Consider the following 15466-nt stretch of genomic DNA (forward strand, 5'->3'; position numbering starts at 1 on the left):
CGAAACCCTTAATACCAGCACCTATGCATTCGACTAAAACTTGATTCTTCTCTGTGCAATTATTTCCAGTCCACAAATATGTTACCCCCAGCCAAGTCTTCTTTTTCACGCTCATTGTAACTGATAACCAAAGACGCTCTTGACATTTTGAACTTCCATAAGAACACTGGGCGCCACCTAGCGGCACAGCAGTCAATCTTGCCCATGGCCTTCAAACATGGCGCGCCGGTACATGCGAACACTGAGAAACGAGTCACGCGTCAGCCGTGCTCCTCGTTCGCGCTTCTTCCTGGGCACGCTGCGCCATCTAGTGGCGCTGTCGAGAAATCCGCACGTGGTCTCCGAGACAAGTGCGGCCCGCTAGTGCGTGCGAACGCTGCGAATTGTTCCTTCGTGTTCTGCAAACCCTCTGGCACCTACACAGGCACCCAAGTTGGCGAGAGTTTCAGTGAAGAACGACACATAACCAGTGATATTCATGACGCAGCTCGCTAAAGCGTTGGCAGTAAGGACGTCCATTAAAAAAAGGAGCGGCAGATACCGAGCGCATTTGTGGCGCAGCCTTCTGTCCTTCTGTCTAGCTGTCCTTGAGGAACCCGTGTGGCGTGGGTTCTATTCTGCGAAGCATCGTATAAATATAATGGATCCTTTTTTGACATTCTGGAACTGCAAGAACCTTGCCCAGTGACCTAAGCAGGTATCAGAGAGGTTCATCGAAGACCAGCAAAGGTCGAGTGGCAGCTACCCAATGTTCCAAGTCGGCGCCAAAAAGTTTCTTCGAACAACTGTATACTCTAGCGCGATTTGAAGGTTATTTCGCGAGCGTCGACCGGTCTAGCGGCCCGCTTCGGTACAGTGAAAATCAAGATTTTGCATCCTTCTCTCCCTCGTTGGCTGTTCTATGCTAAAACAATCACCCCCACGGCGAATATTTGCGGTGACCTATCTTTTTTGCCTCCGCAGCAATGACGTCACACACAACGGATGCAGCTTCGAAGCGTCCAATTTCTGATAATACCGAAGAATAGGGTGCGCGTAGTCACATCACTGCCTGTTTCCCCAAGCAAAAATTAAATAAAAACCAGCGCCTTCCTCGGATGGGATTGACCACAGCTTAAGAAACAGCAAAAACAGTGAACGAAGCTGGCCTGGTACCTTCGTCTGCTCGAAAGAGGATTCTGGGCCGTGGCGCTGTACTGTTCTTGGTAGACGCTCGCGCGATAAGCTTCAAATGGCGCTAGACTGTAACTACCCAGTCCTGCATCTGCAGTGACAAATGTCGGCGTGAAAGAAGTTTGTCAGAGAGTGGCACGTGTGTACACTCTACCAAATACTGATTGACTAAAATTGGTCCCGCAGTTGGTTTCAAACCCTCTTCCGTCAGCACAGTAGCCAGACGCTGTAAGAATTCTACCATGGGCTACACAGTGTCCCAAGTTGGCGGTAACACGATTTGTGACACACATGGATAGGCAGACATACCTCGGAAAGTCCGTGAATTATCCAAAGGAGACTAATGCATTAAAACGCAAACGATTACAGTACACCAATTCTAAGGTTCTCAAAAGACAAATTACACGGGGGAAATGCAAAAGAAACGGACGCTCATGGATGTAACGTCCCGAACGCAATACTCGCAAACACACCACAGGTTACGGAAGGGCGCGACAATGAAATTGTCTTATTCCTGGAGAAAATAATGCGTACATCCTCGAATCACTGTTCCTTCCCGAGTTAAAAACACAGCAATTACATTTAGCGAGTTCCCATGCAATGAAACCTATGGCAATCCACTTTACGTATGACAATTAAAACTCTAATCGTTAAAATTTGCGCAGAATGGTCACCTAAATATTACATTTACACATATATACATTTTGAGGTTTAATGTGCCAGAACATCGACATGATAATAAGGAATGCTGTAGCGGGAGGATCCGGAAGTCTTGGCCACCTTGTTTTATGTGCCATGCGTCTTAATCTAACTCCACGAGCGTTTCTGCAAGTAATCCCCGTTAAAGATAGGCAGCCACGGCGGGCACAAGTAGCACAACGCCATATCCCCTAATTAGGCTACAGCAGCGGCTAATAATTCTTTTCAATGACCTGGCTGTTGATTCCATTCTGAATAAGATGAAATATTTGAAAAAAAAACTTTGATATAATTCAAATATTTTTCCGTACCAGGTCAGGAACACCTGATTGCGATACTTCCTTCGCGCATAAATAGCCCAAAAATGGGAGCATTATAGATCCAGGCAGCATGCGGGACGAATGGTGAACGGCAAGGCCAGCAAAAACTACTGGACAACTCATAGAAAGACAGCCCCGGTTTTGAAGTAACCTTATGTGTAACCGTGCCTGGTGCGGCGTATGGGATGAATTTTCTTCCTTCGCATTGTTTTTCTTATCTAATCGCCTGTCATGCCGAGTCGCCGATCCCTGCGATAACGGTGGCGTGGTCCCGCGAACCGATCGCAGAAGGCAAAGAAAAAAAAATAATATAACGAAAGAAAGTCTCACAAAGTAGGACGCCGGCGCTCATCAAGTCTTGCATGTAGAAGGGAGCGTAGTTTATTGGTCGGTAAGCTCAACCACGTGCCACCAGCGTCAGCGTGTGCGGGGGGCGGGGCGGGCGGCGGCAGCCGTAGGACTCCTGCACCGAACGTTCCCGCTGCTGGCGCGACTTGGTTGCAGCAAAAACTTTTGCCACTCGGCTATTTTTTGATTTCTGTTAATAAATGTTTTATCAACCTTGTAATCCTCGATTCTGCTCTGGACCACATTTTATGCGGATTAGAAATGAATAAAACTTCCGATTATTCGGCACTGCATACGCTGTCCCAACCGCAACAGGGATGTAAGTAAAGGCATTATTGGAGACTGAGATTGGGGCAAATACCTGGACATTCTACTCCAATTGGTCCGGCAGACGAAAACAAATTTAAGAGGCTTTCATGAACTCTTTCTGTACTTATTTGTATTTTCTTGTATATATGTAATATAAACTTGTGTGTAAAAACGTCCTGGATATCAGCCCCAGCCCCATGTTCCCTTACTCCTCCACGATCAAACTATATTCCACTTCTTCGGACTCCCAGTCGCAAGTCTCCTGAACGATGCGGAATTCAGTCCGCTGTCATGTGAGCGCTAAGCTGCCACTGAGAACAAATTGGGTAAACAAGGATAAAGGGTTCATTATGTCTTGAGTACGGGCAAGGTTATAAATGGTTCATAAATTATGGCCTTAGAAAAATTTTTCTTGCAGCGATGCGTGAAAGCATTATACGACCATTATCCGCAATGCTTCCGATTGTGCTGTGAAAACTGTACCTGACACCCAGTTGCTGAGACGCAGGGCATGCTAGTCGTAATCTGAGGAGAGCTGTAACCTTTCTGGCTTAAAAATAGAAGCATTGGGAATAATTATTGAACATTCCTTTTCTCCCATTTCGCTTGCATTATAGGAGGCTTCCGTGATGTCCCCGGTGAACTAAATGAGTCACATTGTTTCTATTGGATAGATCTAGCAAGAAAGATGTGTAGGGAATGTTCTGAGTTTGTAGGGTAAATAGGGCATCTGTATTAAACTGCTTGCTCAAGTGCTTCAGAGAGAGAGAGAAAGAAACGTTTATTGTACGAAACAGTGTCCCGAGCGAGGACGGGGATCACCCTAAGGTGGGAAGGCTCCTTAGTCCAGGAACCCTCTGGCTTCGACTGCCCTCTTGGCCCTGGCGACGAGTTGTCGTTGGTCTTCCAGGTCCCCGAGGGTTAGCTTGGCCTCCCACGTTTCGAATAGGTCGTTTGATTCTATTGCTCGTTTTGCGTGCGTCTCTAGTTGCATTTCGCTGCCTTCCTGCCACGGGCATTCCAGGATCAAGTGTGCCAGAGTGTCGGGTACGTTGCAGAGTGCGCAGAGGTATCCGTAGAGCGTCGGGTAGAGGCGATGCATTATCATTCCGTGCGTGTACGTATTACTTTGCAGGCGTCTGAGGATCAGGCTTTCTTCTCTGTCGAGTTTAGGGTGCGGTGGAGGGTACACTCGACGCTCGAGCCTGTAATGTTGCAATATGGCCGAATAGTTGGTGGGTACGGCCTCCGTCTCTTCTGTCGCGGGTCCGAGAGCGCGTGGGGAGAGGGGAGCCCGGCTGACGTGCTCGCGGGCAGCGGCGTGGGCCGCTTCGTTCCCCTGTAGTCCCTCGTGTCCGGGTACCCACGTTACGGAGGTGTACGGGAGCGGAGTGCCTCGTCGTTTTAGTATCTTGAGTGCATCGGCCGAGATGCGGCCCCTCAAGAAGTTTCTGCAGGCGGCCTGAGAGTCAGTGAATATAACCACTGAGTCTGTGCATGTAGTGGTGGCGAGGGCGATGGCCGCTTCTTCAGCCGTTTCCGGGTTGCGTGCCTTGACGGTTGCCGATGCTAGCTCGGAGCCTTGGTAGTCTACCACGCTGAGAGCGTACGCGTTTCGATGCGGATACTTGGCCGCGTTTCAGAACGTTATAATTGCGTTTTCCGAAACGTGCAGAAGTTGCTCTCCTTGGGTACTGCAACAGCCATCTAGAACAAATCTGGAGACACGGGGAAAAATTATGGCTGATATGAATCGCCGAAGGTTAATTTGTGTGGATGAAGTACTGTATTTGCTAAAAACTCTACTACGTGAACGCATTACGAGCCGACAACATTTTGAACAGGTTAGAAATATGGTGGCGACATTTGAAAGTGTGGGATTCAATTGCAAGTCACTGAAAAGCTTAATGCAACGGCTAGAAACCAATGACGTCACTGAAAATTGGGCTGTGGTTCGGCAAGGTCGCACAAGCATACTCTTTAAGCATACGCATAATGAGCGTGTTTCAGGCGATTAGAATAGCTGCGTTTGCCATATCGTCAAGCGTTCTTTTGTTGTTAGAGCACAGCATTATTAACAGCGCGGCCAGGCTGCGCTCAGTATAATTTATTAGAAAGAAAATAGAGAACACTCGAGCGATTCCTCCTGACCTTAACTACTTTACCCGCCGTGGTTGCTCAGTGGCTATGGTGTTGGGCTGCTGAGCACGAGGTCGCGGGATCGAATCCCGGCCACGGCGGCCACATTTCGATGGGGGTGAAATGCGAAAACACCCGTGTGCTTAGATTTAGGTGCACGTTAAAGAACCCCAGGTGGTCAAAATTTCCGGAGTCCTCCACTACGGCGTGCCTCATAATCAGAAAGTGGTTTTGGCACGTAAAACCCCGAATATTATTAACTACTTTACTGCGAAAGCTTAATTGGCCCTCATTGCAGTCCAGCATTTCTTTCCTCTTTTGGTTGCCTGCTCCTTTCTCACTCAAGTACTTTGAACCTTTATGGGGAACTGGACGAGAACGTAGAGGTTATTGGGTGGTTTTTTAGGGGCACCGGTGGCATCATATAAAATATATAGTTTCATGTAAGAAATAAAAATGCACATTTATTATAATATTTGAAGGATAGTTATAATTATGTGATAATACAGAAAGAATAGAGTGCAATAGATGAGCTCTTACCTTTCCTTCTTTGCGATGTTCGCAACTTCCTTTCTGTATAACATAGTAGTGCATTCTATGGAATTCGAGCTACGTACACGGAAAGACTTTAGCACTCTATGACTCTTCATGTCTAAGTAGTCTATTTATTTAGTTGAAATGCAAATGTTTAGGAAACTTTTTATGCGCACTTGTTTTGCCAAAGGCTTATACAATTTTGGGGTGGTTTGCGGCATACCAAGTGTTTCATTGAGATAATCTTAGCGCATCATGTTTATGTTTGGTTGACTTGTGTAAAACAGCCTCATTTTTTTTGTTTTCCATCCTTCAGTAAGCCAGCGCGCAAACGCCTACCTGCCTGACGTGACTCCAGCGTCCTAATTGAGATGAACTTCAAACTTAAAGTATTTTTGCACCAGTTTTTAAAATCACATTTTGTGTAAATCGATGTTTTCGCCGAATGTGAGAAGGGCAGTCGCTGTGTTAATTCTTTTAGGGCACGACTACTAGTTCTGATGTTTCCGTTTGGAACCAGCAAATATACACTCAAAAGAAAACATTTACTAAGACTGATGTTGAGGCAATGATGATGGTGATGATTTATGGACATGCCCTTTGAAATGGTGCAGTCACAATTGGTCACCTAACCTTCTTTGTTTAATCGATACACTGTATAGTTTTCCCATTTTAGAATCTTTGTATACATCACCATAATCGATACACTGTATATTTTTTCCATTTTAGAATCTTTGTATACATCACCATAATTTGGGCAGTGAGGTGTCCGATCGCGGCAACGCAAACCACAACGAGACGGCGAACGCGGCGGCGCGAGGACTAACCAACCGTGCCGCTGATACTGCGGTCGGCCCGTCGTGGTTGTGGGAAACCAAGGACCAAATGACTTCCTACAATGAAATTGTGAAATGGTACAGACTAGTGCGAAGGACTATGCCGCCACCTCATCCGGGCTTGACCCGTAAGGAAGGGGTTCTATATCGACAACTTCAAACGGGGTCGTTATTCACCCTGGTGATGATGAGGCAGGTGTGTCCAAGTGTTTAAGTGACCTGTGTTGTGTGTGCGAAAAGGAAAGAACCACTGCGGCTCACATCCTTTGGGGCTGTGCTAAGAATCCGCACGAAGCTGCAACGATAACAACGATCCCGCCGCGGCTCGAGGCCGCAACGAGGTGCTATGATCGAAATGTCCAAGCCCAGGCCGTCGAGCAGATCTCGGCGGCCCTCGAAAGGCAACGACCTAGCGAAACCGGAGGGAGGCTGCCACCCCAAAAGAGGGGCAGGCGCGGTCGACCAAAGTGAGTAGTGCGGCCGCAGCCGAAGTAGAGGCGCCACACGCCGCGAAGACGTCATGGTCGCGTCACGGTGACGCCTCGCTAACAGGGGCAGGCTAACCGTTCTGCAGGCATTCACAACAAAGTACCTTCACTCACTCACTCACCTCAAAACTTCTATATCTACGATGTATCGCTACCTATGTCTGTAACAGAACCGTTCGTATCAATTGCTTCCCTGCATTTTTCCCCCCAATACTATAGACGTATCTTGCTTATGTCGACTAATGACCGGTTGATACTTCCGTCTAATCTAAATACAAGCGCTTCTGGAAGGTGTGCGTTACCTGCGGGTCTCACTTAGTGAATCCCTTCTGATTCCAATAGCATGTGCCGCGTGGTCTCAGGATTTTTGCCGCAGCATGCACGTCTCATTTTGTTCCGAATATTTGCTCCGGTATGTTTTGTCCTTAGGCAAATAGCTTGAACCTTAAATAGCAAGGCACTTCCGTTTGTGCTATTGTACAGATTTTACCTACTAATTTCTTTCTTCACATCGTTGTAAATCTCCATGGTCTTTTTTGTTTCCATTCCATTGTTTTGTTTGCATTCAATTCGCTGTCTCTGTTTCTATGTTCCTTTCTGATGGCTCCTCGCCGTCTGTTTACACTTTACTTAGTTGCCACTTTACTTAGTTTCCCTGTACTTAGTTGCCAACTTCCTCGACCTCTTCCTCAAGTTTGTGTGACGCTTTTCAGACACAGATACTAGGTGCACGAACGAAATGGTACTAGCTGTTAGGTACATGCGCGAAATGACACAGATCGACCTACTAGATTTCAGCGACTTCATTTTCTTTGTACATTTGCAGCAATACTGTATAGGGCACTGGGCACCTGTGAATCCTAGGAATTGGATTGGATTGGACATGCTTTATTAATGTTCCTGCAGGGCGCACGTCAGCGCCCAGTGGGCGTGTCCCACGCAGGGACCGACAGGGAGTACCTGGCGGCCGCTGCGTGAGCCTGCTGGACAGCCAATTGCTGGTCTTGTAGCAGTGGGCTTCGCAGGCTCTTCTCCCACTTGTCCGCGGTAGAGTCTCCCGGAGCGTTTGTACACTCCCAGAGCACTTGTGCGAGTGTCGCCGTGTCCCCGCACGAGGGGCACGCATAGTCGGAGTAGACGTCCGGATAGATGATGCGTAACGTGGCGGGGTTGGGGTAGGTGTCTCTAACAAGCGTAGCGTTAGCGTCTGCGGCCTGTTTAGTTTGAGGTGCGGGGGCGGAAAGAGTCGTCGTCCTAAGTAAAAGTGTTTAGCGATTTCGTTGTACGTTACTGGGACGTCCCTGTTTGACTCCAACTCGTCGAGACGCGCTTGCCCGGGGGTGATGGTGCGGTCGGTAAGCACGCGCGCAACGTCGTGGGCTGTCTCGTTGAGGTTGGGCGGGGCGCCCGGAATCCGACCCAGGTGGGCGGGAAACCAGATGACGACGTGGTGCTTGAGGGTGCTCGAACCAACGCCGCGGAGGACGCGTAACGCCTGGTCGGAGATGACTCCTCTCTCGAAGGCTTTAATGGCCGGTCTCGAGTCGATGAATATTATCTTTCTCTTGTCGTCGAGCATTGCCAGAGCTATGGCCACTTGCTCCACCACTTCGGGGTCGCGTGTGAGTACCGTGGTGGCGTTTAGGGTCCACTGCGAGGATGAGACCACTACTGCGGCGAAGGCTCGGTTGTATCGGTAGGCGGCGGCATCCAGAAAGCGACGTTGTCCACTTTCTTGTCTATGCGTTTGAGGAATGCGGTCGCCCGCGCTAGGCGCCTGCCTGGATTGTGTTCTGGATGTACGTTTCCCGGAATGGGTGCGATAGTGATCAGGTCGCGGAGCTCGCGGGGAACTTGCGCAAACTCCGGTGGATCCTGGGTGTTCGGTGGGAAATAGCCGAGCTCGCGCAAGATGTGGCGGCCCGTCTTTGTCATCGTCAGTTGTATCATCTGCGCTCTAACCTGAGCCTCAGCGATCTCTTCGACCGTAGGAACTACTGTGCAAACTACGTGGCTCTTCGCTGTTAAACTCCTTCTGGCATTGACGTAAGCGATATTTTCGATCTTGTTTTTACCGACTGCCTTATCTTCAGCGGCTGCTCTCTTGTAAGTATGTGCCGTGTTGGACGGTTGCTCATTGCAATTCACACCTCCTTTGTGCGGCCAACGCTGTTTTCACGAGCATAACAACGAAGAATTGCATGTAACCACACCGCCACTGCCATCACATCGTGTGTCGAGCGCATATCCTTGCCCTAATACCTAACACTGTCGTTGCGTTAGCTCTATATGGGCGACCACTGGGTTACGCGTGCAGGAACTCGGAGTTGAAAGCCCTCTTTCGCGATGGCAAATGAGGAAGAAAGATCTTGCAATTGATGCTGAATCTTCGAGACGCATGCGGTCAATATCTTCGGGAATAGGCTCCTTACGCACAACAGAGCAATAAAATGGCTAGCTGGTTCATTTCGAATTCTTTTAAAAAGGCGCGTGTTTAGAAGCACTCGTTATGTGTACACAGCACAAGAAGCACAGCTGGTCTGGATGTCTTCATTGGACGCTCGAACTTGCTTGCCTGCCCTTTAAATGTATCTTCAATCAAATAAATTTCTGTAATGCTTTGTTTTGATGAAGGTTATCTCCCTCTAATAGAGAAAAAAAGTAGCGCGATAGCTTAGTCGCTAGTGCTTTCTACTCCCAGATGCACATTGATTTACTGGTATAAGTTCACATACCCTTAGAGGCGGTCCTAGAAAATTTTTATTCTTCTTCACGCTGAGGCAATGTCCAAGCTGGGATTGGCTAGTTGGACTCGAGACAAAGACAATCATCGTCGTATGTCGCCAATGAAGAGGACGGTCTCTGTCAGTGTAACAAAATCGGTGGACAGATGGACGCTCCACACGGACATATCAAACCCAGTATTGAGCACTTAACTGCTGTCGCAGTGATGACGTAATTGTGCCAGAAGTGCGGCTGTGTTATTTCCTAAACCATCTCACTTGTGGTGCGCAAATGTCCCTAATATGCATGTCGCCACCTGAGCAGCGAAGAACCATTTTTTCTTAGCCGCTCGGTGACGGTGCTTACCACCGTCACCGTCAATGGTGCGTGCACACAGGGACGACGCGCGTGTAGCTGCACCTGAGTTGAAAGTGAACTGCTTGCCAAGAAACGATCGAAGTTGTGGGGCAACTCTTCCTTGGATTCGCCGTCACAGTGCGACACAGGTATAGGTAGCATTCCTATTTTTTTTTAAGGCATACGTTTCTTTTTCCTTGTTATTCAATGCAATTATGCAATAAGATGGCGCGAATAAGCCATTGAACCAAATTGTTGGGGTCTCTTTATTAAAACCGAGCCACGATCTTTGCCGCGATTCAATTTACACCCGAAAAACCCGGGTGGGATTACTTTGTTGCTACGTGCTACGCACGAGTGTCAGTTTTTCCTTTCATGATACCTGATGATGCATCCGCTCTTTCCTCCGTGCCTGAGGCCTGTCTCTGACCTCGTGCAGTTACCACTGTTCAGACTCCTCGGTCAAGCTTAAAGTTCGGCGCCATGTCGCAGAAACTATCGGCCCGTCCTTCAGCGTCCGCTCGCATGTAATCGTCCACCCAGTTGACGAAGTGGGACACCTTCACGTAGCGCATGGCCCTCGTCTTGCTCAAGGTTTTGCACAGCTGCCCACCCTTGTGGACGATCCCTTCGAGAACCCAGGCACCGTCGTCTCCCTTGCGAACCAGAGGTCCTCCACTGTCACCCTACAACAACAAAACAAACATTTCTCGTCAGACATACAGACAGGCATAAACAGTTATATACATTATTAAGATGATGATGGGGACTTAGACAAAAATCCCTTCACACGCTTGACGAGGGTCTACTTCTCCTACGAAGAACTTGGCTTATACGAACACACATAATAACGACAAAGTGGCAATTTATACAGCGTCAAAAAAGAATAATCCGGTATAAAATATCTAAAAATTCTAAGTATCTTACAACTTGCACTTGAAGGTTCATTGCAAATGCATCAGCAAACAAAAATCACTCTCCTGTAATACAATACCATCGCGTGCATTTAATAGAGAGGGTAGTCCATAAAAAATCATTTGTCGACTATAATTCGTATGTATTTTTGGTGTAAAGCAATCTCCAGCTGATCGGTAATCGTATGTCTACGTTTTATGTTTTGAACTGGATCTTTCAATTGCATGTTATCGCCAACGATAAGAGATTATTTTTGTGCATGCGCTTCGACTGAAGGTTTTCGCAGCGCTCAACTAAACTATCGGTGTGCTTGCAGCAGTTTCAATGTCGGAGAAATATTGCTTGCTGCGGTATAATTCATGCGATAATGGCAGTGTTTTGAAAACGATGGTTGAAGAATCTCTACATTGCGACGATGGCTGCAGGAAGTTTAAATATAGCTATGAGAAAGCATCGGATCGACAGCAAACAGTGGCAAAATGTTTTAAGGAACCGGTATCTCTACAAACGGACACAAAGAACTTCCTTAGGTTGGAAAAGGCGCTAGTAACAGCATTTGGGTAGACCTTACGCGAGTAGTTAGAAAACTTCGAAATATCAACACACCGTTGTTTAGTGGCACGATCATCGATTGACACTCTTCATTCTCGCGCAGCACTTCCGGTTCACCTCCTGAGACGACCGCGGCCGAAATTCAAGATAAATCAGAAAAACAAATGAAGAAATATCACAGTACAAAATTCATGAGTTTTATTAAAGATATGATATCAGGGCATAAGTTTGGCCACAAATTGAGTTACTGAAGTGTCTGGAATAATCATAATTACTTAGAAATCACTGACTACCGCACACCAAAGCACAAAATCGTATACTTTAGAGACCCAACACGTGAGCACGACCTTGGCGAAATTGCTGGAACAGCGGAAGTAGAAAGCGGACGGAATGACATCCCTAATGACGTCATACACTAAAAGGTTGGCATGATATTTGACCGGCTAATTAATTGAAATCAGTTACCTGGCATAGACTGAGCATGTGCCTAGCAGCGCAGATGTGACGTCACTCCCTCCTCTCTCGCTATTCCTCTCTCGGCGCTGACCTGCTTCCGCGCTCGCTTGCCGGAACAGCTGCGCGCGCGCACTCGTTCCATGCTATGACGTCACCACCGGAAAGGGCGCGTAAGGTGCGCCTCTTGCTAGGGGGCTACGCGGCGCCAGGTAGCGCGCACTGCGCATCCTCCTCGCCCTCCCTCACTCCTCACCCGCATATCGTGCCAGGGGAAAGAAGTTGGCTCGCTTAAAGTGACACTTAAGGTTAATATTAAGACAACGTGAACTGTTGAAATACCATCCCAGAAACCTGGAAACGTTTGTTTCGTGCGAAGAAGAGACTTATTTTAAGAGAAAATGCGTTCTGAAGCGTCCGCGTACCCCTAGCGCAGTTCAGATCTCCCGCCCTCCGATCGAGGAGTAGTGACGTCATCGTGTCATAGTGACGTTACGCCGTCGGTGAGTAAAACGGCGCCTGCAGACGGCGCTACGACTTTTCTGCGCAAAACGCAAACGCGCGGCCAGAAACAGGGCCAAGACAGAGCCGACAGCAGCGCGAAAGCGGAATTATGGTGGCTAGCGAAAGGGAAAGCGCGCGACGATAAGCTGGTTCTTTATTTTATGACGCCAGCTTTGACGCTCGTTGCAATGGACGGCCCCGACAACGACACATTGGCTCACGATGCTGGGCTCGACTTCAGCGATTTAAGCGCTGATGAACGTGACCTGCGGCTGAGGGCTCGCGCTGCCGGCGTCGTTGCGTACTACTACGACGGCAACTGTATGTCATGGCTCTGCATATTCGCACCATTTGTAGCTTTTCCTGCGTGAAAACCAAATGCCGCACTCAGTTGCACTGCAGTTGATCTTGCGCTTCGGAGAATGCAGGCAAGACTGACGGAACAGCGCTACGGGAAACTATTGCACTCCACACGACTTCAGTAAGTCGGCGTTGGACTCGTCATCCTATGGACGAATGTGCAGCGAGCACGCTATGCGATTTTTCGGCTCTTTGCCAACGCGCTGTAGCAGAGGTACGGCACTTCACCACTTCGAACGGAGAGATTCACTCGTTGGCACACAGTAATAAGTAACGTTGCATTCGCCGCTGCGACTACCCTTGGCCAAGTTCCGCGGACCGTTCGCGCATCCCACGACATCACATGGACGTGGCATTCTCGCCACTTGTTTCAAATGCAAGTTTGGCGAGCCAGCAGAACCAGGGCAGCACGACGCGATAACAGAAGAACTGAAACTCCAAAGCGCGCACGGCGCAGAGTAGAGCGCGCAGAGTCGAGCGAAAACGAAACCTTTCGACCACCCATACTACTGAACGCTAACGTCAAATTTTTAGTTTTTCTTAGAATCGAACTGAAGTAGACAAGTATCATTTTCTTCCGTCTTATAACCTAATGAAATGATCTCTTTAATACGAGTAGTTGAGTACTAGCGACATAAATTACGATGAGGAATGCCTTCGTCATCGGGATAGTACCGGAATGTCGCTGGGGGTTCTCAAATCGTGACATGCGTTTACCTCAATTTCTTGGTTACTAAAGCTCTGTTCGCGGTTATATTTACGCCTCAGCCGTTCTAGAGCGTTGCGTTATGACTTTAACTTGACTTCATAGTAGCCTTTAAACGTACAGAACACAAACACCGAGGTGCGAGTGCCACCAGTCGACACCTAAATGAAAGATTAGGGTCACCTATTATTGTTTCCTCTTTGATTCAACTAATATGCCGATACTCTCACTGGTGCTTTCCCAGAGTATCGTATCATTTACATAAAACACAGGGATACACCGGGAAGGCGCGAGATGGAAATTCAAGACGATGAGCTAAATGAGAGCAAGGTAAAAGTGGGAGCCAACGTTTCGACAAGTGGGCTTATATTCAAGGCGACATATGCTTTTCTCGGCACAGTACATAAATAGGATTGTTCGTTTTAAAGTTTTATATTTTTTTTATTTCCCTTCAACCAACCAGGTCATTTCAGCCAGCATTTCAACCAACCAGGTCATAACGTTGATGAAATTAACCTGTACATCCTACAGCAAAATTTTCGTTCTGCGCGAGACAGAAAATACACAGAATCATTCTTCCTCTATAAGTTCAAGACATTGCAACCGGTGTGTATAAACGTTTCAAAGGCGGCTTTAGAATCTATTCGCTATGCTAAATTTGAAGCTATAGGCAACAGTACTTAGTTATTTTTCATTGGGTTGCTGACTGTCTTTATTTTCTCTTTTTTATCGCTCTTTTTTATCATTTATGTATATATTTATGCTAGTTTAATATTTTTTCCACGAGCACCATTTTCTGCGGCTTCTTTTATTCTCTCTTGCTGAGAGACGACAGTTCACTGACCTTCAGCGGGGCAGATAATCCCCCTCCCCTTTGTCGTCCGACCCTTCCACAAAATAAAGGAACCTACAGTGACACATTTACTGGCTCACACACGACGCTACCTCACATTCCTCCACCGACGTTGAATAGTATGCCTTTCTTTTCAATTCTGCACCGTTCTCTCTAACACACCATCGGTCGTTGGCTCGGGCACCCGGTTAACCCCTCTCCCTTTTAGAAGACCCATACCTACATATATTGTGCCGAGGAAAGCATATGTCACCTTGAAAAAGACAAGTCCACTTGTCGAAAAGTTGGCTCCCACTTTTACTTTGCTGTCGTTTGACGTAAAAGACAGTAATCTAAATACAACGCTTACGCCCGTTTCGATCTCTCAGTTTTTAATCAGATGACGCATACTTTCAAGGGAAGAACGCGCGCATTACTGACGAACGCTCGCCATTGGCGAAGTGCTCATTGCAGCTTAAATATTTCTGCAAGATTTCCTAGCTTCAAGTTCGTTCAGGCCTTTTTTGGTGTAGGCTCACAAGCGTGATGACGTAGCTTGGTGATGTAACAGTAAAACGACGCACGGCCAACTGCTATATCGAGCGGATCTCTCCTGTTCCCATGTCACCGTGCTATGCACAGCGGCCTCTTTAACTAACGGCTTTTTCAAAACAGGTACTAATTGTGCATTTGTGCACTTCAGGTACAAACGAAACTGCTAGCTGCCTACACTTACTGAAATGGTTTCACCTGGCGTCAGGAGTTCGCTGCGTTGATCAGTGACGGGTGTTTTCGGAATAAACATAAAAAACAAGCCCAAATGTTCGCTTAATGTATGTTAACACATTTGGTTTTTGCCAAAAAAATGCTTTAAAAGGAGGCATTTAAGCACAGGAACTTAAGCCCTGCGGCAGTGTGCCTGACGCGTAAACGACGACACTGCCGCGCAGCGTAGGTGCTTGGCACCAGGTGCACCCTAGGCGTTGGTATATCAGCACATCCCCTTTGGCGGACGCGTGGCAGGCAATTAGTGTAGCGGAAGAACGCGACATGGTGCCGCATCCTAAAGCGAAGGTTGTTCTCAAAAAGTCCGCAGTGAGAGCGTTCTGCTGCTGTAGTAAATGAGTTCGCAGCAGCAAGAACCTGTTGTCACTGTTGATTATGCTTTATTTCGTTTCGTCAAAGCTCTACAGGACAATTAAACCTCAGCGGCGACG

The 15466-nt window shown here is 47.7% G+C and overlaps 1 protein-coding gene across 1 annotated transcript in view; it reads right to left on the reverse strand.

Annotated features, from left to right (window-relative positions):
- Positions 1-15466, reverse strand: part of LOC142574812 (ovochymase-like) — a 68354-nt gene that overhangs the window by 35262 nt on the left and 17626 nt on the right. The window contains exons 6-7 of the mRNA XM_075683821.1: positions 10383-10613; positions 8283-8497 (exon numbers count right to left, since the gene is read on the reverse strand). Coding sequence (XP_075539936.1) covers positions 8283-8497; positions 10383-10613 — 446 coding nt within the window. The remainder of the gene's footprint in view (positions 1-8282; positions 8498-10382; positions 10614-15466) is intronic.

The sequence above is a fragment of the Dermacentor variabilis genome, chromosome 3 (genome assembly GCF_050947875.1).
Source record: "Dermacentor variabilis isolate Ectoservices chromosome 3, ASM5094787v1, whole genome shotgun sequence".
Classification (NCBI taxonomy): domain Eukaryota; kingdom Metazoa; phylum Arthropoda; class Arachnida; order Ixodida; family Ixodidae; genus Dermacentor; species Dermacentor variabilis.